This window comes from Rhincodon typus, chromosome 12 (assembly GCF_021869965.1).
Source record: "Rhincodon typus isolate 14 chromosome 12, sRhiTyp1.1, whole genome shotgun sequence".
In the NCBI taxonomy this organism is placed as follows: domain Eukaryota; kingdom Metazoa; phylum Chordata; class Chondrichthyes; order Orectolobiformes; family Rhincodontidae; genus Rhincodon; species Rhincodon typus.
Genome location: NC_063343.1, coordinates 67,052,464 through 67,078,489, shown reverse-complemented (window position 1 = coordinate 67,078,489; position 26,026 = coordinate 67,052,464). Strand labels below are relative to the sequence as shown.

Sequence of the window (26,026 nt, the reverse complement as noted above, 5' to 3'; positions counted from 1 at the left end):
TTAATTCTTACGTTGCCCCAAAGAATATAACATACAAACATGCAAAACTGGAAAGATCTAAAGACACGGAGACTATAAAATGTTCCCAACAAATTTGCTTCAAGAAGCCAGATTTTTATTGACGATCTTAAGAAGAGCAGAGATGAAACTATGCAGTAAAGAAATTTTAGAATGTTCGACCTAGGTCGGAAAAGGACTGCAGCCAATTCCCTGAGCTAAGTGGCGTCAGAAGGACAAAGGGAAGTGCTTGTAACAAAGGCGTGATTCAGAGGAGCTCAGTCAGAAATGCATTTTGTTGAGCTGCAGCAGGATGTGAAATAAGAAGGAGGGCAAATCACTGCGAAATAATAGAAAAAATTTGTTCACTTTAAAATTGGCAGGATGTCACACCACATATCAATTCCCTTACATTCGTGTTGGACTTGAGCTTCAGTGCATTGGGTGATCAGAGATTTATTCAGCATGAGTGAAGGAAGGCATGTCAGGAACACACCGAACGGTTGATTTTTGAGATATAAAGGTATGGGAGAACGTTTTAGCAACAGCACGAAGTGTAGAAACTCTTCGAGGTGGATGCAACTACTTCTTTACCATGTAGCGAACAAGGAACTTGAAATAAAAGGAGAAAGTGTCAGGGCATAAACAAAATCCTCCACAGGTCTGGACGCATCTCTGAAAAGACAATCAGATTTATGCTTTGGAGTCCGTTGTGACTCTCTTTGGAACTAAGGAGATTGAAATGTGCTGGATGTTATATACTGCTGAAAAACAGGAGAGTCAAGTGGAACAAGTGGAAAGATCAGGAAAGGGGTAGAGGGTAAGTGAAGCTTGAGACTAAAGTTGGAATAGAAAGGCAAAGACAGTGCTAACATGTGCAACGGTAGAACCAATGAGCCAGATAAGCAAGGAATAACAAAATAAACCTCAACTCTGACTGCAAACAAAAACAGACACAACAAGAAAAATCAGAATGAAGCATGGAGTTCGCTGTTACGGATCAGACCAAGCCCGTTCAAAATAGATTAAGAAGATCTCTTAAACCCAACCTTTTCTTACGTTAAAGGCAAGAACCAGGCTTTGCGTTTTGGTTGCAATTTGATTGATCAAGCTAACAATCTCAAAGCAAAACATACGTTACCCATACACTATACGTAAAATACAGCAAAAGAAAAAAGAAATTCGAATAACCTACCTCTATTTGTTTTTTAAAAAAAATAGCAGAATATCAGATTGTTCAACTACTAAACTGTAACAGTGTTCCAATATAGTAACATCCCATAAACATACCCTTGGCAAAAGCAAATTCAGCAAAATAGATGTCTTACTTGCATTTCTCCACTCCAGGAGGAAAAAACATCAAGATAAAACTCTGAGAGAGAAAGCTGCAGGCAGCGATGTACTGCAGTTTCCAAACTCAGATTTAAGACAACTGCGCCTGAAGAACTAAAATTAAAAATCATGGTTCAGTGCGAGCTTGACTCCACCGATTCAGGCTGCTTATTTTGCTTTAAGTTTTAAAAAAACAAGGACTTAAAAGCTTTATCGGCTCTAAGTAGACCTATCAGCACCTCTGTGTCAATCTTTCCTCATTAAAAAAGGACGAAGTATTTCACTTAAAACTATAATATTGTCACACCTCCCCCTTTAAAAAAATGAACCATCAGTACGCAAAGATGACTTCATTAAAAAAAACCTTAGTCTTATTCTATTAGTACACAGCAATGTTTGTACATTGTATTGTCTCGAACTGTGCAAACATTCACTACTACATTCTATTTCAGTCCATTTTTCCCGACCACCAAACACCTGTCCTGTTCATCAAAATCACGATAATGCGTCCACAATTATGTTCTCGCTTCCTGCCAGGTGAACAATTTTCAAATTCAATGGCTGCAATAATAAACTCTATCTAAACAGTCTGGAATGTTTATGCTTAGATTTTTTCCCAAAAATCTTTAAAGGTTTATGATCAGTATATGCAATTGTCTCAGACACATTACTGGCAATATACATGTTGAAATGTTGCAATACCAAATTCTTTCTTGATCATTGAAGATTTCTGATGATTACTCAATGCTCCATAAAAATACACAGTAGATCTTTCTATCTTCTTGACAACTTCTTATGAGAATACAGCTCCGACACGCACATCACTCACATCAATAGCCAACTTGAATGGCTTTGTATAATTAGACGTGGCTTACGCACTGGAGTAGTGGTTAACGCAGATTTCAGGCTGTGAACTGCCTCTTGTATTCCTCTGTCAACTGAAATTTTCTGCACTTCTTCAACAACTTTGTCAGTGGAGCAACCACACTGCTAAAATTTGGAATGAACGTCTGGTAACCATCACTCAATCTGAGGAATCATAGTACTTCCCCCTTCGTTGATGATATGGGAAACTCCCCAGTAAATTTTGTTTTTGCATCCCATGATGCCATTTTTCCATGCCCAGTGAGATGTCCCAGGATCGTGACTTGGGCTATTGCAAGCTCACTCATAGTTAGACTTATCACCAAGCCCGCCCTGCAGAGTTGATTAAACAATTCTGATACATGCTTCAAATGCTCCTTCCATGCGTGACTAAAAATCGCCAGAACATCGATGTTCACCACACAATTAGACGATCCCGAAATTATATTGTTAGTTCATCGTTGAATGTGACTGGCACATTTTTCATACCAAATGGCATGTTTTTAAGCTGGTACAGTCCATTTGGTCTCATAAAAACTAAAATTTCCATCACTTTTTCGGATGAAGATACTTGCCAGTATCCTCCAAGTAAGTCCAACTTTCAAATGTAAGTTGCTTGTCCCATCTTCTCAATACAGTCTTCCAGGCATCGAATAGGAAATTAATCAGATTTTGTGACTGCATTGACTTTGCGTTAGTCCACACATACTTGTTAGACACCATCTGGTTTTGACACCATGACTATGGATGAGGTCAATTCACTGCAACTCATTTCAGTTATATTTTGGGCTTTGGTCCAATCTCTCATTGAACCATGTTAGAGGGATAAGTCTATACAGATGTTGCTAAATTAGAACAGCATATCTAAAATTTACACCATGCGTAATCACAGTAGTACTTCCCAGCTTACTCACACATACTTTCCCATGTGATTGCCACAACTCTTTCAGGACATTTCGATTTTCCTCTGGAAGTAACTCAATAATTCATCCCAATTTTTGAGAACTTCCTCATTGCCCAATTTACTTAGAGGAATGTCCAATTCAGAATCTTCTGAACTGGGTTCGTCACGCAGTGTTGTAACCAGTAACACGTTCTCCTTTTAGTTTTCTTCCCTATCAAAATACCTTTTAAGTCTTTTAACATGACACACTCTGTGAGATTTTTTTTTCTATCTGGCCTTCATATTGTATAGTTCACTCCACTCAATTATCTTTTGATTGATAAGGACTACTAAATCTTTACTATAAAAATACGGCTGGAAGTAACACTATCACGTCATCTAGCGAAACTATGATTTTTTTTTGCCTGCGTCCTGTTTCATCACATGCAATGCTATTTTCTAATGCTGTCTAGCCAACTCACTTGCTCTATTTAATCTCTCTGTAAAATTGTACAGATAACCCAAATGTGTGGTGTCTGAACTCGTATTTGCCTATTGCTTCTTTTTTTGGTATTCCTCTTGCCTGATCCCCAAAAACTAATTCAAATGAACTGAATTTAATTGATTCAGTAGGTTCATTCCTAATTGCAAAAAGTACAACTGGAATCCCTTCATTCAAATCCTCTTATAGTCTTGACTATATGCCCTCAACATGATTTTTAAAGGTTGATGCCACCACTTTAGTGCTCCCAAAGATTCTGGATTGTACGCAATGTATTTGAACTGTTTTATTCCTAACCAATCATTGAAGTTCCTTCAATAACTTTGATGTGAAAATTGGTCCTTGATCCGATCCTATTTCTGTGGGTAGTGTTTATCCAGTCAAAAATTCAGTAACTCTTCTACGTTGCTTTTAGCTGTGATACTATGTAATGGACTGTCTTCTGGAAATCTAGACGACACATCCATTATGGTCAACGAATACTGATTCCCACTTTTTCTTTTAGATATGAGTCCTACACAATCAATTAAGACTGTTTTAAAGTTTCCTCAATTGCGGCAATGTGTATTAAGGGTGCAGTTTTTATCACTGCTTGGTGTTTTCCCAATTATCTGACCTGTATGATGTGTCTGCCAAAAATCAACCACATCCTTATACAGTTTTCAGGTCAATAAAAATGCTTTTGTATTTAGCTTGAGATTTCCTTAACCCCAAAAGGATTCTTACTGGCAATTCATATACTGTGCACAACACTTCATTTTTATAACTGACTGATAATACAGCTTGATAATTTCTGCCCATTTCACATCCGCCTGAATATTTGATGGTGTCCATTTCCTCATCAAGGCATTTTTTTTTAAGATAGTAACATTCTGGGATACACTCAGATTCTTCTTCTGTGAATGTTTTTTTGATGTAACTGCTATATCTTTTCATATTTCTGTTGTAATTCAGCCAATTTCTCTGAAATAAAAACATTCGCTTTGTCATCCACTTGCTCTTGTTTTTCCTCGACTACTTGATCAGATATAGTCCTGATAATTGAACTTCAACGTCCTTATCTTTACTCCCTTATTTCTCCTCCTGTTTCCACCTGACAATCTGTGACCTTGTCAATACAGTCAGGAGAAACTCCCAGGATATATGCCCTGTAACACCTCAGTTGCCTGATTTTCCACTGGCCTTTCAACCACAGTAGGCATCACTCCAACCTGTGATCCAGCTATATCATTGCCAAGAATAATCTGTATTTCTGGAACCGACAATATCGCTGTTACTCCTACCATCACCACCACTTTACACCGGACTCTCCAAGCTCACTTTATGCAATGGAACCTTGCACTTCTCAACGTGAATTCCACATATTACCACTTTTTTTCTGACAATACTCCTTCTGAATTACATATCTCCTCATATATCACTATCAAAGATTGACTTGCTCCCCTTACTCTTAAAATCTTAATTTCTTCACCTGCTCTTCCTGGTATACATGAGTAAACCTTACCCATGCAAGTATGTTATTTAAACAGATGTGGCACTTTCTTCTCAATGAACCCCTGATCAGGTTGTACATTCTTCTGCAGATTTTTTTTTTTTTTAGCTTCCACTGTGTTTTTCTTTGCCACTTGAAAAAAAAACTCACTGGCTTATCATGTTTGCCTCCATCCGACTTCTCAGTGCTTTTTCTAAACCATCAACACGGCAACTTCATGTGGCCAACTTTATTACAGCGATAGTACCACAGCTTTTTACTTCTCTTCCCCCCTCATGGGTTTCCTTTTTTACCATGTGGTAAACTCTCTTTATTATCTTCAATGGGATCTGCTTTTCCTTTACCTGCCTGAGGATTTCTCTTTTCCACAATTTCTTTCCCTCAAAGATTGAAATTAATGTCAGAAGCCAGCTTTGGTTGTTGAACCTACTCATAATTATCTGCCATCTCCCTGTTAATTTGCAGTGTTAACTCTCTGCTTTTCCACGAGTTCTCATTACTTCAGGAGGTGATTTTTTAAACTCCTGTGAAATGATCGTCTGCCTTAGAGTGTCATCTGTTTGGTCTATTTACAATGCCCTTATCTATCTATCAAAATTACATCATTTGATCTTTTCAAGCTCAATGTACATTTGACCAGGTTCCCGACTTAGATTCCTAAAACGTTGTCTGTAGGCTTCTGATATTAGTTCATATGCACTTAGGATGGCATTTTTCACCTCATTCTATTCCTCTGATGCCTCTTCTGATAGTGATGCAAATACCTCACTAGTTCGACCTACCAACTTTATTAGGTACTGGCCATTTCATTTGTTTAGCCACTTTCTCAAATGAAATGAAAAATGGTTCTACATTCTTCTTGTCAAACTTCGGCAATGCTTGGATATATTTAAACATGTCCTCACCAAGACTTTGCCTACGATGAGATTACTCTCCATCACTGTCCTCATCACTACCCCTGCTTTTCACTTCTCGGTCTGATATTTTAAGTCGACTTCCAGTTTTCAGTTCCAGACTCGACTGTTCAAAAATTCTCTCTTTCTCCGTTTCTTCTGCTTTTAATTCTAATTCAAACTGTTTCATTTTCTTTTCTCTTTCTTTGTCTTTACCCTCTAACTCAAGCTGCTTCATTTTCAATTGAATTTTAGCCATTTCCATAGATTCCTATGGCATTCCTGAAAATTTTAAATGCTGTGCGATTGCCACAATCATCCCTCCTTTTTAACAGACACAGACAACACCAATTCCAGTTTGTTTGTCAATTCCAAAAGCTTGGCCTTGCTCACTTTCTGTAAAACACTCTAAATTATTTCTTCCATCACCAGGAAACGCTTAGTGACTCAACGAGCCATTATTAGACAAGGCACACCCTGTTTAAACCAACCAAAGTCCACACTCAAAAGCAGAACACCAATATTCACCACTCACTGCCCTTGAGTCCAACAACCCTAAACCAAACCTGCAATTAAAAACCTTAATCCTGTCAGGAGCCCCCGGTTCATCGCGGCCAAACCAAACCTCCTCAAAATGTATTAAGAAGATATCTTAGATCCTAACTTTTGCTTACTTTAAAGGCAAGTGCCAGGCATTACACTCTGATGCGATTCAATTTGTCAAACCACCAGTCTCGAAGCAAAACACGTTATTCAGGCACATTAGTTAAAATACAACAAAAGGAAGAAGAATTTGGAATAACTTAATCCTATTGGAAAACTTAACAGAATAATAGATCATTTAACTGCTAAACAGTAATTATTCCAACACAGTAACTTCCCATTAATACATTCTTGGCAAAGAAAAATTGAGTAAAATGGATTGTCTCACAAACAATTCTCCAGTCTGGAAGGAAAAACATCAAGAGAAATCTCTGATTGAGGCAGGAGCAGGGAGAGATATGATGCAGCTTCCAAAACCACTTTCAAAACCTCAGCAACAGCTGCTACTGAAGAACTAAAACTAAAAGTCCTGTCTCTTGGGGTTGGGCGGGGGAGCTTGAAATGACCAATTCAGGCTGCTTCTATTCTTCCGACGTGCAAAAACCCAAGGCCTCACAAACTATTGGCTCTGAGTAGACCGATTGGCATCTCTATCTCAACCTGTATTCATGAGAAAAAAAAATACATCTCATAGTTTCTGCACAATCATGGTCTGAAGTTGTTGACGTTAGTGTTGAGTCCAAAAACTTTTAACGTGCCAGACCAGTTCCTTCCGTTTAAGCTGGACTTTACATCTCATATTACAGAGGTATGGCGCAAACCTTTGAGCGTGTGAGCAAGATGTGTCGTCAAATTGAAGGGCTGGAGCCTACAGGCGCAGGTATTCAGCAAACTGATAACCCACTTTGCATTTATTTTCATTTCTAAACATTCATACCTCCATAATTTACATTACGTTGGTTTCAGACCAGCATTTCGAAAATCAGTTTGGGGTACACCTCGATATTCATCATACAAATGCTTGATTGACCCTGACAGAGTCGTCAAGGGAGAGACGGTGTAAATTGTCCCAAAACATTTGTCCTTCTTTGTACATGTTGACTCAAAATGCAATTCTCATCAAGAATTGCAGCAGCACATAACCAATAAACTGCTAGACACTAGAGATGGAGAGGAAGACCTGGTTGCCAATAGTAGCCAATAATATGTGAAAGCTGAACTGCATTTGCGCACAATTTTAGAATGAAGCGCTTTGTTGACAGTGAAGGGAATTAGTAAGGAATGATATTTGGATTTGGAAATTCTAGTTCTGTGGAAACAAAGAAATTAGCCAAAATTGCAGACATTTCGATTATTTAAGTGCACAAAAGTTAATCGTGTGAGCTACACCACAATAAACAATGCAACAGAGCAAAGGTAGTGGCATAACTTATTTTGCATAGCATGCCAAAGATCTCAGAAGACTCGTGTTCGATGAGAATAGTTAGGAGACAACAGTCATAGTCAACAAACTACTTTATTTGTAATGCTGTCAGTACTGATGAACAGTTACTGGACTCAGAAAGGGAGCTCTTCTTTCTCTCCACAGATGCTGCCAGACGTGTGAGTTTCACAGGCAATTTCTGCTTTTGTTTCGGATCACCAGTATCTGCCTTTTTTTATTGTTACTATTTTTAATGCTGCTGAGAGAAGATTTAGATCTGTGTCGATTATACGGTAGATACATGTAGGTAAAGGAACTGAAAGTCATGATTGCATGCGGCAAAGGGAATGCATATAAGCAAACATTGAAATGTTATTTGGTGGGAATGGTATACTAACAGAAATGTTTATATTATTACAGGCCAGAGCACTAGAGCCATTTCTTAAAAGTGATTAATAGAAGTTAAATTTCAATTTTAATGTACTTTTTTTTATTCTTGCTTTGTGGTTTAATTTTACTATTCAGCCATTCTATTTCCAGTGAATACTATAAATACGTAATGTCTTTCTTTTTATCTTTTAGCATTTTAAAGCGACCTATGTTTCTGTGTAGGAGCAAATTACTGCAGGTGCTGGAATCTGTAATGTTTCGATGTATGTTCACTATCAGTAAAGGTCACAGTAGAAATTCATCAGCGTTTTTAGACACAACTTTCCGAACCCACAAGCACTGCCATCCAGAAGGACGAGGGCAGCAGATATTTGGGAACAAGATCATCTAAAAATTCCCCTCCAAACTACTCACCATTCTGACTTAGAAATATATCACTGTTCCTTCGGTGTCACTAGGTCAACATCCTGGAAATCGCTCCCTAATGGCATAATGAGTCTACCTACAGTGACTGGAATATAGTACTTCAAGAAGGCAACTCATCACCGACTTTTCAAGGGCAGCTGGGGAATAAGTCAATGGCCAGTCAGTGACACTCACATCCCATGAATGAATAAACAAAAAAGACTTAATATGTAATAGATAATAATTCTATATCTCAGTTACAATTTAGCTGGAGTATTGTGGCCAACACTTGGCATCACACTTTCGGAATGTTGACAATGCTTTGGATGTTTTTCTTCCAAAGAAGATTTACTAGGTAGGTATATGGTTGACGGTTTCAGCTGTATGGAGAAATGAGAAAAGACTGATTCTCACCATTCTGAGAGTAGAGAAGGTTAAAGAACATTTAATAAATTCGTCCAAAATTTTGAAGAGTTTTGATAAAATAAACACCAAGGGTCTGTTTGTGCTGACAGAATGGAAATCATCACAGGGCATCTAGATGTGAATTGAGGATTTATTTCTTTCCTGAGGGTGATCTTCCGGAATTGAGTAACTTTAAATGTTCTGGAAAGAGATTAGATAGTAATTTTCACGAGGGAACTGGACATGTATTCAAAAATAACAGAAAACGAGGTTAGTTTTGTGAGCCTCGGCAAGCAACTAAATGTGAAATATCTGGAATATGTGACCAACAAATCAGTGCTTTCATTCAAGTGTTCAGCACAGCAGAGACTGGTTCTATTTTTTTTTCTCTCTGTGCAATATCAAACCTGATGGAAATACAATTTATTTTCTGAAATTGTGAGTCATTTTTTGATCCACGTATTCATTACTGGAAAAGCGTGAATGGTTTCATGTGTGCGTCCATACGATCAATCATACGCACGAAACCTGGAAACAGAAATAACACAGTGTGGAACTGCAGGAACACAGAAGACCAGGCAGCATCAGAGGAATAGGGAATCTGATGTTTCTGGTCGGGACCCTTCTTCAGCTTTCCTGTTCCTCTGATACTGCCTGGCCTGCGGTGTTCCTCCAGCTCCACACTATGTTATCTCTGACTCCAGCATCAGCAGTTCTTACTATCTCTGAAAACAGAAATACAGCTTTTCGTTACATGCAACGTTACCGGTTAATTTATTCAGCCACTGAAAATATTTTTCCGATTCAAATCAGTTCAATGTGCATGCTATACAACTCCCCAGCAGGTAAACAGAGGGAACTACAATGATGCGTACTTCATCAATGCAAAATTTGCAACAAACTTTTTGAGAATTCATGGGAACGTTGACAGGATATGTACTAAAGGCAGAGTTTATACTGAGCAAAACAGAAAATAAGTTAGCCTGTTGCACGTCCTGCTACAGATATCCGACAGTAGCCATATACAAAAATCATACCTACTGCCTCATCAAATGGCAATAATTTTTCATCGCGGCGATTTGTCCACCATTCTCGGCGTGGCAAATGCTTCTAAATTATTTTGTTGTTCCGGTTTCCTGACTACCCAGGTTGTTAAAAGGCAAAGTAGGATGACAGGGCTTTAGAAATAAAAAATCACTTTTCGATGATTCCGGTGATAAACACACTGTGTAACGATATCCTTCAGTCTGACAAGGTACAGTATAGTTAATTGGCTCGTTTGTTGCGTATCCCCGATTAAGGACATCTGTCGAATTCCTACGGTCGTGACAATGTGCAGTAGAATTATAGTTTTCATTAATATGTCTGCCTTGCTTCAACTTCAAAGACACGAGAAGAATAATTGTTATAAGAAACAGAAAGGAAGTTGATCCAAAAATGATAATCAAATAATGATTCAGATGAGAAAAGTACTCAGGTTGCAAAGGTTTGTTAGTTCCATCCAAAGGTTTCTCGGTAATATTAGATAAAATTGAAACCACGATTGTGGCCGTACTGGAGAGGCTCGGCTGTCCATTGTCCTTCACACAGATGACCAGTTTTTCTGTTATTATGTCTTTGTCGTTTAAGTGCCGTGTTGCTCTAATTTCGCCAGAGAGAAGGCCTACAGTAAACAAATTGCGACCAGTAGCCTCTAAAAATTGGTAGGACAGCCGTGCGTTTTGGCCGGAATCGGCATCTGTTGCTAGAACTTTAGTGACCAAGTAACCTGGATATACGGACTGAGACGAAATCTCCATCGTTGCAGAATCGTTCCACGTCAAAGGAGAAGTGATAACCGGCGGATTATCATTTTGATCTAAAATTATGACATTGACACTAGCAGTGCTGCTCAATGGTGGTGATCCACCATCCTGGGCTTGAATTTGGATCTTGAAATGCTTCACTTGCTCATAATCAAAGGAGCGCAGTGGGTATATGTTGCCAGTTTTGGAGTTAATCGTGACGTAAACAGGCGCAGACCGATCTTGCGCTTGACCTTCCAGAATAGAATAGGATACTTCTCCATTCCTACCCAAATCAATGTCTAGCGCCGTAACAGCAAATATAGAAGTACCCGGAGTGTTGTTCTCCATCAGATACACGTTATATGAGGATTGTGTAAACCTCGGTGCGTTGTCATTTATATCAGTTACCGAAACTGTTACGATTTTGCTTGTGGTTAGAGGGGGCGAGCCTCCATCCCAGGCTGAAATGGTAATGTTATAGAGTGACACCGTTTCCCGATCGAGAACGTCACCTGTAATCAACTTATAACTGTTCACCACAGGGTTTTCGAGTTTAAACGGAATATTCCCTTGAATCTGGCACTGAACTTTGCCATATTCACTGGAGTCGAGATCCGTTACACTCATCAGTGCTATCACAGTCCCTGGAGGAGTGTCTTCTTGCACCGCACTTGACACCAAAGTCACGTCTAATTCGGGGGCATTATCATTAATATCAATTATATCAACCACAACTTTGCAACGTCCAGAAAATCCAGGCGGAGCGTTATCGACAGCTTGTATGTCAAGATCGCAAACAGGCGATTCTTCAAAATCCAATGTTCCTTGAACTCTGATCTCTCCAGTTCTCGGATGCAAGGTGAACAACGCGCGATCCCTTTTAGTAACATGATTAGTGAAAGAGTACGTCAGTTCAGCATTGGTGCCTTCATCCAAATCAGCAGCTTTAAGTTTTATGACCAATGTACCTTTGGCGGCGTTTTCTAGTACTTTCGCTCTGTAGATTTCTTGGTCGAAAGTAGGCGCGTTATCGTTTGCGTCTACCACGGTGATGATAATCTGTGCTGTGCCAGATCTGTGAGGAACCCCGCCATCAATGGCCGTCAGTGTAAGGTAAAATGTCGACTGCCGCTCACGATCTAATGGCTTCTCTAATAACAGCTCGGCACTTTTACTCCCATCTCTCATCGACTGCACCTTGACAGCGAAATGCCCATTTGCACTGATCTGGTAAGTGCTGATTGTGTTTGTGCCCATATCGGGATCGTGCGCGCTTTCGAGGGGGAAACGCGCCCCTGGTGCAATTAACTCACTGATCTGCAACGAATATTCTATCTTCTCAAAACTGGGCGAATTATCATTTACGTCTATAATCTCGACTTCGACAGGATGCATTTCCGTGGGGTCCTTGAGCGCTATTTGAAAAGCAAAGGAGCAGGTGGGGTTTTGTCTACAAAACTGTTCTCTGTCTATTTTTTTATTAATAAATAAATTGCCATTTTCCAAGTTTACCTCTATATATTGCCTTATGTCGTCGGAGACCAGCCGAAATCTGCGAGTCGATAATTCCCAAATGTTTAGCCTTAAATCCTCGGCGATATTCCCAACAAAGGCCCCACGCTCCATCTCCTCGGGAATTGAGTAGCAGATTTGTCCAAAAACCAGATGGCAAACGCACGACAGGAAAATAAAAAGCGCTTTGCTCGTCGGTGTATTCGTCATTTTTATTTATCAAGAAATTGTTCAAAAATGTCGAAACATATCTTAATTTGTTCCTAACGCAACAACTATTTCAATATATTTCTGACGACTAATGTTGAACTGAGAAATACAGCGACTGAAAGGGTGAGCTTATCGGAACATGGCTGCACAATAGAGACGCAGGCACCGTCTGACTTCTTTCCCAAGCGAGAAGGTGGTGGAGGGTGGGGGAAGGGGGTCGATCTCTGGCATCGTCCTGGCTCCTTATTGGTAGACAGCGACACGAACAGTCTCAACCAATAACTGCAGCAACTGTTCTTAAAGCAAGACTGTTGAGAAAATATTTGTAAGTTGTTCAGTGTAATATATATGGGTGTGCAATAAAAATATTCTAACTTAAATACGTAAAAAGTGGAACTTTTATTTTTCGAGTTATCATGAAGATAATATCTCACCACTTTCTTTAGGGTTGTTTTCGCTTGCACCTTAATATCAGCAACATGTGTTGGTATTTCATCTCCACGATCTTATCCTCCGATGTAATTTCAAAATGTTAGATATTTGAACATTGAACATTAAGTTTGATGAAGTACTAAAAGAAAGTTATCAATATTGAAGCCACCAAGATGAAAGCAACAGTAATTACTTGATTACAAAAAACTGGTAAAGGACAGGAAATAGAGACTGGCGAGCAGTTTATTTTTTGAAAAGTGAGAAGAGTGAGGTGAATGCTCCCAGAGATATATATTATGCTGATTAATGTTTTGTCATATTTTAATAACCAAGACTTATGTATAAGTGTTTAAAAATAACAGAGAATGCAGAGGAGTGTTATAGACTTCTTTGGGACATAGCTGGAATACACAGAAATATGGCAGAAGAAATAGAATGCAGTGACACGATGACACATCTCGGTGGGATGACTGAGGAGAAGGATCCGACTCTCAACACCACCCCAAATCCCTATCCACACCTACTCAGGCAATTGCACAAGGTATAACACCTGCCTATTTACTTCCTTCCCCCTCAATATGCAGGGCCCCAGGTGAAACAGTGATCTACCTGCACTTCACTCAATCTATATTGCATTCACTGCTCACAATACAGTTTCCTCTACACTGGGGAGACAAAGTGCATACTGGGCGATCACTTTGCTGAACACCTATGTTCAATTCTCAACTTTACCCTGAGCTGCTCTTTTAGCAATGGCAAATGTTATTGCCTTCCATCTTACCACACGATCGTGTTCCCTGGCCAACATCTCTGGACTAGGCTTGCTACTGTGCTTCAGCGAAACTCAACGCAAGCAGGAAGATCAATACCTCATTTTCCACTTGAGAACCTTGCAACCTTCTGGACTCTACATTAGTTCAATAATTTCAGGCCCTCGGCACCTTCTCCCATGTCCTTACCTCATCCTCTGTGCATCATCACATGGTTGTCATCACAGGAGTTGCTACCACGAACAACCCATTATCAGCCACGAATGGCCTCAAATAGCTGCTATTCGTTCTTCCAGGCTGATGTTCACCCATTCCTTTATCTGTCCAAGATAACAAGGTGTAGAGCTGGATGAACACAGCAGACCAAGCAACATCATAGGAGCTGGAAGGCTGACGTTTCCGGCAACTGTTTTTCTCTCTCTCCAGGCTCCATCTCCACCTATCATTCACTTATACCCTCTATCCTCATCCCCAATCATTCTTCTAAATTCCAGCAAATACAAGCCCAGTCGAAACAGTCTTTCCTCAAATGTCAGTTCTGTCCTCCGAAGAATTGTTCTGATGAACTTTCACTGGACTCCCTCAATAGCAAGAATGTCCTTCCTCAGACTAGGAGACCAAAACTGTACACAATACTCAAAGTGTGGCCTCACAAAGGGCTTGTATAACTGCAGCAAGTCACACTTACTCCAGTAAAAACTGAAAGAACTGTGGATGCTGTAAATCAGGGACAAAAACAAAGTTGCTGGAAAAGCTCAGCAGACCTGGCAGCATCTGTGAAGGGAAAAGACAGAGTTAACATTTCGGGTCCGGTGACCCTTCCTCAGAACTCAGTTCTACTTACTCCGTAATTCAATCTTCTCATTATGAAGGCCAGCATGCCATTAACTTTCCTCACTGCCTGCTGAATCTGCATGCCAACCTTCAGCAACTATTCCACTATGACATCCAGGTCTCGTTGCACGTCACCTTTTCCTAAACTGCCACCATTCAGATAATAATCTGTCTTCCAGTTTTTGTGACCAAATAGGATAACCTCATATTTATCCATATTATATTGCATTTGCCAAATATTTGTCCACTCAGCCAGCCTGTCCAAGATCAATGGTAGGAACCTTGGCTACACAGAAAGGGTAGAAGAAGTTTGGTGCTGTCTTCCACCAACAAAAGTTGATCCTAGAACAATTGTTCGTTCTCAATCTGAGAAAGATACATTTTTATTAAGCAAAGGTATTAAAGGATGTGGACCAAAGTTAGGGAACGGAGTGAGACCAAGATCTTAGTAAATGTCTGCATAAGTTCTAGGAGTTGAAATGCCTCCTCATGTTCTATGTTCCTATGTTCCTATTGCTGGCAAATTGAAGACAGTTCAGAATCCTTGAGGGAGAAAGAAAAAGGACTGGAGACAACAATTGTCAGAACAAGAAGCTAAAAACTGAAAAAAAAAATAGAAGACATCAAACGGCAGAACAAAATATCAAAAAATTTCAAAAGCAAACAAATACAATTGGAAGACTCTGGTAAACCAACACAGACAATCAGAAGACTTCAAATAAACGGAAAAAAACACAACTCTGAATTCATTTTTGTGTTATACCCGAATAAGATGGCAGCTCAGCGTCAGAACACTGAATTACAATATCGAGGCTAAAGCTCACAGCTGTGTTGACATCGAAAATTCCAGAGATAAGGACAGCATTAGACTTACATCTGAAAATACAGAATCATCAGGACTGTACAGTGTATGCAGTCAGGCCTATAGAAGATGACGTGCTCAATAGGTAGAGTGAATAAAAATACCACTGAAGGCAGAGACGGGTGGAACTGTGGCTTAGTAATTAACAATGCTGCCTCACAACGCGAGGGACCCAGATTCAGTTTCATCCTCAAGTGATTCTGTGTGGAGTTTGCTTTGCTTCCCTCTGGGTGCTCCAGTTTCCTCCTCCCGTCCAAAGGTGTATGGGTTAGGTGGCCATGATAAATACACTGATAGGGTTGGAGCTAGTTGGTATGCTCCCTGGAGAGTCGGTTTGGATTTGATAGGCTCAATAGCCTGCTTCCACATTGTAAGGATTTGATGACTTCTGAAGTTTATATTGAAAGAGGACACTTAACCAAAATCCCCATGACAAGAGGAATTGATTTTTTTCTAAGAGATGATTAAAAGATTAGATAATCATATTTGTCCAGGATGAAATTTCAGTCATAGTGTCCTACATTGCAGAGACAGGCCCTTTGGCCCAAACTGGTCCGTGCCAACCAAAATGTCCATCCATGCTAAGTCCATTTCCCTGCACTTGGCCCATATTGTTCGAATCCTTTCCTATCTATGTATTTGTCCAGATATGTTTTAAATGTTTTTAATGTACCTGCCTCAACCACTTCCAATTGCAACTCGTTCCATATGCGTACCACCCTCTGTGTAAAAATGTTGCCCCTCAGATTCCCATGTATTCTTATCCCTCTTACCTTAAACTGATGCCGTCTAGTCGTCGATTCCCCAACCCTGGGAAAAAGACTGAGTGTATTCACCCTATCCATGCCTCTCATGATCTTATACAATTCTACAAGAGCCCCTCTCGGTCTCCTATGCTCTAAAAAAATGCCTGAGCTTGTCTAACCTCTCCCCGTAACTCAGTCCCTTGAGTCCTGGCAACATCCTTGTAAATTTCTTCTGCACTTTTTCCAGTTTAAAAGCATTTTTCTTATAGCAAGGTGACCAAAACTGAACACAATACTCCAAATGCGGCCTCACCAACGTCATGTACAACTGCATCATAACTTCCCAGCTTCTGTACTCAATACCCTGAATGATGAAGGCCAGTGTGCCAACAGCCTTCTTCACTGCCATGCCTATCTGTGATTCCACTTTCAGAGAACCGTGCACATGAACTCCAAGGTCCCTCCCTTACACTACACTCCTTAACGCCCTACCATTCATCATGAAACACCTACCTGGATTCGACTTCCCAAAATGCAACACTTCACACATATATATTAAGATCCATTTGTTATTTCTCGGCCCACGTTCCCAACTGATCAAGATCCTGCTGCAATTTCTGATAACCTTCTTCACTATCTGCAATACCACACATTTTAGTGTCTTCCACAAACTTACTAATCATGCCTTGTACATTCTCATCCAAATCAACAATATGGATAACAAACAGCAATGGGCCCAGCACCGACCCCTGAGGCACACCACTATTCACAGGCCTCCAGTCAGACTAGCATTCTTCCAGTATTACCCTCTGCTTCCTACCATCAAGTCAATTGTGTACCCAAACTATCAACTCTCCCTGGATTCCATGTGATCTAACCTTCCAGAGCAGCCTACCATGTGGAACCTTATTAAAGGCCTTAGTGAAATCCATACAGACTATGTCTCCTGCCCTGCTCTCATCAACCTTCCCAGTCACTTCATTAAAGAACTCTAATAAATTTGTGAGTCATGATCTCCCACGCTCAAAACCATGCTGACTACTCCTAATCAAACCCTGTCTTTCCAAATGAATGTATAGCTTATCCTTTGGAACCTTCTCAAGTAACTTACCTACCACAGATGATAAGCTTACTGGTCTATAATTTCCAGGTTTTTCTTTGCAGCCCTTCTTTAATAATTCATCATTCATTACCCTCCAGTCCTCCAGGACTTTACCTGTGGCTAACGATGATGCAAATATATTAGTCAGAGTCCCTGCAATTTCTTCCCTAACCCCTTGCAAGGTTCTTGGATATAGCTGATCAGGACCAGGGGATTTATCCAACTTAGCACTTTCTAATACTTCCAACACCTGCTGTACTGTGGTATGGACTGTCCCCGAGATATCAACACTAACTTCCCCAAGTTCCCAAGTCATCATGTCTTTCTCCACGGTAAACACAGAGGAGAAGTATTCTTTGAGGACCTCGCCGATCTCTTGCTGTTCCACATATACATGTCCACTTTGGTCCTTGAGGGGCTCTATTTTCTCTCTAAATAATCTTTTTTCCTTTAACATACTTGAAGAATCTCTTTGGATTCACCTTAAATTTCTCAGCCAAAGCTACCTCATGCCCCCTTTTTACCCTCCTGATTTCCTTCTACAGCAAACTCCTGTATTCCCTACATACCTTCAGGGATTCCCTTGATCCCAGCAGCCTGCTCCTAAACCATGCCTACTTCTTTTTTCTGGTCAAAGCCTCAATATCTTGTCATCCAAGGTTCCTTACTCCTGCCAACCTTGCCCTTCACCCTCACAGGAACATAAATATCTTGAATTCTAGCTATCATGCTTTTAAAGGCCTCCCACTTGCAAGAGGTCCTTTTGCCTGCAAACAAACTATTCCACTCAAACTCTGCAAGCTCCTGTCTAATTCCATCAAAATTCGACTTGCCCCAATTTAGAACTTGAACCTTTGGTCCAGTTTTGTCTTTTTTCCGCAACTGTTTTAAAATTAACAGAACTGTGGTCACTGGTCCCAAAGTGCTCCCCCACTGTGACCTCAATCACCTGACCAGCCCTATTTCCCAGGAATAGGTCAATTTTTCCCCTTCCGGAGTAGGACCCTCTATTTACTGCTTAAGGAAACTTTCTTTACACATTTAATAAATTCCACCCCAGATAAGCCCTTACCACTATGGCAGTCCAGTCTATGTTAGGAAAATTAAAAACCCCACTATGACCAGCCTATTGCTCCTGCAAGTCTCCCCAATACCCTTGCATATTTGTTCCTCTGAATCTCATTGACAATTTGTGGGCCAAAATACTACCCCAATAATGTCACCATCTCCTTCTTATTTCTTAGTTCCATACATAAAGCATCACTGTGTGGTCCCTCAGTTATTTTATCGCTGACTACTTTTGTGATACTTCCCTTAACCAAAAATGCAACTCTCCTCCCCTCTTTCCTCCACCTCTGTCCCACCTAAAGTACCTGTACCTGGCACATTAAGCTAACAGTCCTGTCCCTCCCTTACCATTTTTCTGTAATGGCTATAATATCCCAATCACTCATACCTATCCACGCCTTGAGTTTATCGGCCTGACCTGTTAGTCCTTTTGCATTGAAATAGGTACAATTTAATCCAACAGGCATTCATCACTCCCTGTACCGTTCCATCCTGACCTGTCTCTTCAGCTTGCTATTTCTGATTACTGTAGCTCCTTCAAGCTTCGCACTTGCCTCCTTGCTGTTTAGGATCCCACTCTCCTGCCAATCTTGTTTAAACCCTCCTTGCAGCACAAGAAAATTTGCCCGCCAGGATATTGGTCCGCCTCCAGTTCAAATGCAAACTGTCTCTCTTGAACAGGTCACCTCTGTCCCAGAAAAGATCCCAATGACCCAGGAATCTGAATCCCTGCCCCTGCATCAATTATTTAGCCACGCCTTCATCTGCCATATCCTCTGTATCCTAACCTCACTAGTACGTGGCACTGGATGTAATCTGGAGACTATCACCTTCGAGGTCCTGGTTTTTAACTTTTCTTTCCTACTTCTCTATAATCACTCCGCAGGACCTCATCCCTATTTCTAACTATGTCATTTGTGCCAACGTGCACAATGACTTCTCGCTGCTTGCCCTCCCCCTTCAGCACATATTGCAACCACTCCGAGACTTCCTGGACCCTGGTTCGTGGAAAACAACACACTATCCTGGATTTCCGTTGGCAGCCACAGAATCTCCTGTCTGTCCCCCTAACTATCGAATCTCCTATCACAAAGATCCTTTTATTTACCTTTATTCTTTCCCACTGTATCCAAGAGCCAGTTGTAATGCCACCAAACTGGCTACTGGTGCTTTCCCCGATCGCCCCAACAGCATCAAAAGTGGTATACTTGTTTTCGAGGAGAATGGCCACAGGGGATTCCTGCTTTCTCTGCCGAGGCCCTTTGCTTTTCCTGGTGGTCACCCAGTTACTCTCCCCCTGCACCTTAGGTGTGACCACCTCACTAAAACTGTTATTTATGATGCACTCAGCATCTCAGATGATCCTGAGTGCATCCATCTCCATCTCCAGCTCCCTAACACAGTCTCCCAGGAGCTGCAGCTGCACGTCCCACTGGTGCAGTCATCAGGGACAATGGGGGTCTCCCTGATCTCCCACATCCTGCAGGAGGACCATGCGATCACAACTGCTCTAAGATTAAGAGAAAGTTAAAAGAAATTTACCTGAGCTTACCTGTACCTTTTGCTGAGCCGCTGCTCACCGAAGCCTATTGTGCCAATGCCTTACTTCTCATTCTGCTACCAACAAATTAGCACGTCTCTCTCATTCCTTTTTGGTTAGAGGAGGAGGGAGGGAAACACTACATTGATATAATGTTTGGGGCTTAAGTAGTCCTCGATGTCAGACCCACAATGATCTGCTCTTCAATGGAGGTGACTGCTTCCAGGGTCTCATGTATGGCCGAAGTGATGCCTCTACCTAGCTGTGACATTATGCTGGACGATGTTCCTCCAGCTGATAACGGGGGCTGTTGCCAGGCTATCCACTCTTCAATGAAGGTGACTGCTTCCAGGCTGTAATGCTTGCACCAAAGTGATGTTTCTCCCTCACTATCATCCTCAGCCGAAGCTCTTCCTCCTGCTGATCACAGGGGATATTGCCAGACGATCCACTCTTCAGTGGAGGTGACTGCTTCTTGGATCTAGAGCATGCACCAAAGTGATCCTTCTCCATCTCTAGCCCTCTAGAACATAGAACAGTACAGCACAGTCCAGGCCCTTCAGCCCACGATGTTGTGCCGAACTTTTACCCTAAACCTAAGGTCTATCTAACCTCCACCCCTACCTTTTACTATCATCCATATACCTATCTAATAGCTTCTTAAATGCCCCTAATGAGGCCGACTCCACTACCCTCTCTGGCAATGCATTCCACGCCCCTACCACTCTCTGAGTAAAGAACCTACCTCTGACATCTCCCCTATACCTATCTCCACTCACTTTAAAACTATGCCCCCTCATAATAGCTACCTCCACCCTAGGAAAAAGTATCTGGCTGTCCACTCTATCTATACCTCTGATCATTTTGCTCACCTCTATCAAGTGACCTCTCATCCTTCGTCGTTCTAAAGAGAAAAGCCATAGCTCTCTCAACCTTTCCTCGTAAGACCTTCCCTCCATTCCAGGCAACATCCTGGTAAATCTCCTCTGCACCTTTTCCAATGCTTCCACATCTTTCCTGTAATGAGGCGACCAGAACTGGATGCAATACTCCAGATGTGGTCAAACCAGGGTTTTGTATAGTTTAATTCACTTTATTCAGTTAAAAGAGGAATTCACATTATAATAAGCAAATAAAAATAGAATTCAAGCATAGATTAAAGCTCAGAACTGTGCACTCATCGGAGGAATACGGAGACCCCTTCTGATTTTGTCAAATTTTAAACTGAATTTGGTGTAGTCACCTTCCATGAAACCCGGTAAAACAGCAGAACATCAAAATCTCATCAGCCTGAGTGGAATAGAAAAGGTGTGGTTTGAAGGAAAAATTGCAATTCCCAGCAGGAGGAGCTGAATATTATCATATGGTATTTTAGATGTACAACTTGTGCATCAGTTTGGAAGCAAAGAAATAGTTCCATTAAGGAAAACATTCCAAACAAAGAAAATCATCTACCAGACAGATCCAAACAATCAAGAATGAAGACCAGCAAAATAATCTAGCTTTTTCTTCGGTGATTTCAAAAAGAGCCACCAGACTTTTTTTGATCAATCTTCTTGCAACCAGTGGTTCTAACAGAAGGGGTCTCCGTATTCCTCCGATGAGTGCACAGTTCTGAGCTTTAATCTATGCTTGAGTTCTATTTTTATTTGCTTATTATAATGTGAATTCCTCTTTTAACTGAATTCACCTGGTACGGTCTTGGCTGTTTCAAAATTAGTTGACTGCAGCCACGGTTAAAAGCTGTAGATTTTCAACAACCGAGCAGAAAGCAGCAATTGCCATAGCGAAAAATTCTTAAAGCTGACGAAGTCACCATCACACTCAGGAACATGTGGCAAGAGACCAATGAGACTCTCCATGCCTTGAAGAAAATAAACACGTCATTGATAAACAGATATGCATGTATCATTTTAGGTTTGCTAAAGAGATAGGACGCAATGTGACAAGAAAATTACAAAGCAGTTTGTCAAGATTTCGCTGGGTCCTTTCAGGAGCTTAGGAAAACTCAGGTAACATGGTGCATTACACTGCAGAAAGAGGCTATACCTCTATGTAAGCTTCTGTGCTCCCAGAAAAATATGAGAAGTATTTTATAAATTATTTGAAAACGTTGTGCTGAACCAGACAACGTAGTAAGAAATAAGATAATGTCACTAGCATAATGGAACACAGGATTGACAACAGTTTCAACATCCATTGGAGAACTAGGATTGATCATAGATGTCACTGAAATGAGTAAGGAAGATCAGAGAGAAGTTCATGCAGTTTTGCCATTGGACAGACATAAAAAAACGTTAAAAATCATTTTGGTGTCTGGAACAGACAATAGTTATTAAGAATACAAAGAAGAAGTTAATTTCCTCCAATGTAATAACTCGCTACAATCAAGCTTATTTACAGTAGCAACTGCAGATGCATTTTCCATGGAAAGGATGCAGGTTACATTCAAATGTAAAATGATTGAAGCAGGAAACGGTGTACATCGAGAGCATAAACAGAAAAAAACAGACATATGCTCCATTTGAGGAGCAAGTATATAATGGTTCGCTGAGCACTTCTCTAATGATCTTCTTGGTTTCAGATTCCAGTCTGAAACAGATTACAAACCATGAGACGAATTGTTCAGATACAAAGAAAGTGGAAAATTATTTTAAAAATAAAATGTTCACACTCATCAATAAGATATGACTTCTCTGCATTGTTTGTACTAGGAAATGTATGGTTACAACTAATGCGCCATCCAGGGCAATGGTGAATCTGGTTGAAAAGTAAGGTGTAATCCTCACTGATGAAGAATCCACTGGATTAATGAGTACTCTTTAGTCTCCAAGTATGAAACTGAGAGAAAGTTGTGCAGCTTTCCATTCTGTCTATACCTCCGATCATTATGTTCACCCCAATCAAGTCACCTCTCATCCTTCGTTGTTCTAAAGAGAAAAGCCCTAGCTCTCTCAATCTTTCCTCGTAAGACCTTCCCTCCATTCCAGGCAACATCCTGGTAAATCTCCCCTGCACCTTTTCGAACGCTTCCACATCTTTCCTGTAATGAGGCGACCAGAACTGGACACAATACTCCCGATGTGGCCGAACCAGGGATTTGTATAGCTTAATTCACTTTATTCAGTTAAACGAGGAATTCACATTATAATAAGCAAATATAACTGTGAATGAGTTACTAGTCGTTGGCAACAACTATTTGAAAAGAGGTGCACCATGGTAAAACATCCTTATAAAACGTCACGTGGGACACACAGGAATCATTGAAGGTGGAGCCTGGGATCAACAATTTGTATACTGACCATGTATTTTAAACGAAATAGAGAAATTTAAGTAACCTTGTCACACATGTGTCATTGATCGGCCACAGAGCTCTAATGTCTTCAAAATTTCTGAATGAATCTTGGAAAAGACGATCAGTACATTTATTTAACTTCAAATGGAATTTGCACTAATGAAATACTAATTTAGATGCATCGCAGTTTAGAGAATGAATACAGTAGCAGTGCAATAACCAATTAGAGCTCAGAGTTGATTTATTTTAACACACAATTTGCCAGAAGAAATAGGTACTGGCCACAATTTGAGAAAGAGGAATCCAGAAATTTGTGAATGAAGCAGGTATCAAGCTGATCCTAAATTAGCTATTTCATCCACTGGCAAAGGCAAACGACAAATGGGTGATCAAACATGTAAAGTTATTAATGACCAAACGTGTGGATTGGGAATTAGGATTATTATGTTACAGGTCACATAATCAAGCAGTGAATACAAACAAGCATATTTACTCGTGGGAAGAATATAATAAATGGAAATTCCCACAATGTGGTTGAATCTCAGTTGGAGTACAGTGTGTTGAGGTTGTTGAAGTTGTTTGGTTCGCCAAGCTGGTTTCTTGTTTCGCAACTTCAACAACCTCAACACCCACAACCCGAGCTACAAATCTACTCCAAAACCTTGGAGTATACTGTTTTAGGACTGTGAAAAAGTCAAGGACACAGAAACAGACAACAAAATAATGCAGGATAAGTATTACTATTCAAAACAACAAGGCACAACAATGTCATTCTTGACAGAAAGTTTTAAAACTTCTGTGTAAGTAACGGACAATATGTGGGTACAGTGTTCAAATGATTAGAACAACCACGACTGCATATTGTTTACACACTTGAAGAACCATTCAGGAGGAACAGGAAGGCATCCATCTTACTCAAACAAAAAGAGAATCTGAATATGATTAACATGCAAAGTGACTTAGAGAGAACATTGTTTCATTAAATACTTCAAAGTGATGCAACAGTTCTATGGATGTTGGGAACCGGTCGCCTTCATTCATAATTTAAGTAAATCAGTCCAGGGTAATTAGTGCGAATTCCAAAACCTCAGAAATTAAATTTTTAGGGTAAGTGAGATAGTGACAATATAAATAGCCAAATTAATTGATGGAATTTTGCAAACTAAAGTAGTATAAAGAAATTTGGTTGGGGGGGTGTTGTGTAGTATAATGGGAAATTTTCATGTTACTGATGCTGTCAACATGATATGATTCCGACTTCAGATGAGCATTGTTATTTATTATTAATTCGTGGAATATTGAGATTGAAGATCAGGCCACAGGTTATTGTTTATCCCTAGTTGTTCTTGAAAAGGTAGGTTGAGCGCCTTCTTGAATGGCTGTTATATATTTCCCCTGGATAAGCCCACAATGCATTTATGGAAAGTGTTCCAGAACTTTGACGCAACAACAATGAAGAAAAGGCAATCAGTTTCCAAGTCTGGGAACGGTACTTACAGGTGGTGATTTTCACATGTAACTGTGTATGTGTCCTTCTGTATGATGATGTCATGGGTTTTGATCAGACTGTCAAAGGGGTTTGGTAAATATCTGCAATGCGTCTCCTGGAAGGTGCACATTGCTGTTGCTGAACATTGGTGGTGAAGGAATTATATATTTGTGGATCTGGTGCCAATCAAACGGATTACTTGGCACTTGATGGTGTCAAGCATCTTAAGTGTTATAGGACATGGGCTAATCCAGTCAAATGGGTATCATTCATCAATCTCCAGACGTGAGCCTTGTCGGTAATGGACAGGCTTTGAAGAGAGGAAAGTTGATTAACTCACAGCAAGACGTTTGCCCCTGACCTGTTGTTGAAACTATAATATTTTTATAGCTAAACAAACTCAGTTTCTGGTCAAGGGTTACCACCAGGAGGTTTACAGAGATTGAAATGCCATTGAATGTCAAGGGATGATAGTTAATTTCACTCATTTTGGAAATGGCTCTAATATTACTTGCCACTGCCCAGCACAAACCTAAATGTTTCCCAGGTCTTGCTGCATGTGGGCATGGTCAACTTCAATATCGAACATCTAAAGCATCAGACACCCCAACTCTGAATTATGACAAAGGAAATGTGTTAGATAAAGCTATTCAAGAAGAGATGTAATCTCAAGACATGAATTCTGTTTTATTTCTCCAAAGACATTGCCTGACCTGCTGCGTTCTCCAGCACTTTTCGTTTTCATTTATTATTGTTGAGATACTTCACCCCAAAGTAGTTCCCTGGCAGAGAGGCCCTGGAGTTGAGATGACTGACCTCCGACTTCCATAACCATCTTGCTTTGTCCCAGCTATGATTCTGAACGCAAATTTTTCTCCCAAATTCCAATAAACACCCGTTTCACAAAGGCTTTTTGATGCCATATTCAGTCAAATAGCAAGACTGGAAGAGAAAAGGACGAGGCTATGAGGACAGATTATAGGAAATTAGGCAGGAATTTAAAAAGTGGATCCTCGAGGGTGTGAATACCTGGATTCCTCCTGGTGCCACAAGCTAGATAGAGCAAGATGGGAGGATAGAGCAGACGAATACGCGGTTGAGAAGCTGGTGCAAGGGAGAAGGATTCACAATTTTGGATCATTGGAATCTCTTCTTGAGTATAAGTGACCTGTTTAAGAAGGATAGATTACACCTAAAATAGAAGGGGACTAATATACTTTTGGGGAGATTTGCTAGAGCTGCTTGGGGGG

At 40.4% G+C, this 26,026-nt stretch overlaps 1 protein-coding gene across 1 annotated transcript in view; it reads right to left on the bottom strand.

Annotated features, from left to right (window-relative positions):
* LOC109910651 overlaps positions 1 to 26,026 on the bottom strand; it is a 115,236-nt gene that overhangs the window by 74,087 nt on the left and 15,123 nt on the right. Inside the window, exons 3-4 of the mRNA XM_048603498.1 lie at positions 10,274 to 12,618; positions 9,600 to 9,657 (exon numbers count right to left, since the gene is read on the bottom strand). Coding sequence (XP_048459455.1) covers positions 9,600 to 9,657; positions 10,274 to 12,618 — 2,403 coding nt within the window. The remainder of the gene's footprint in view (positions 1 to 9,599; positions 9,658 to 10,273; positions 12,619 to 26,026) is intronic.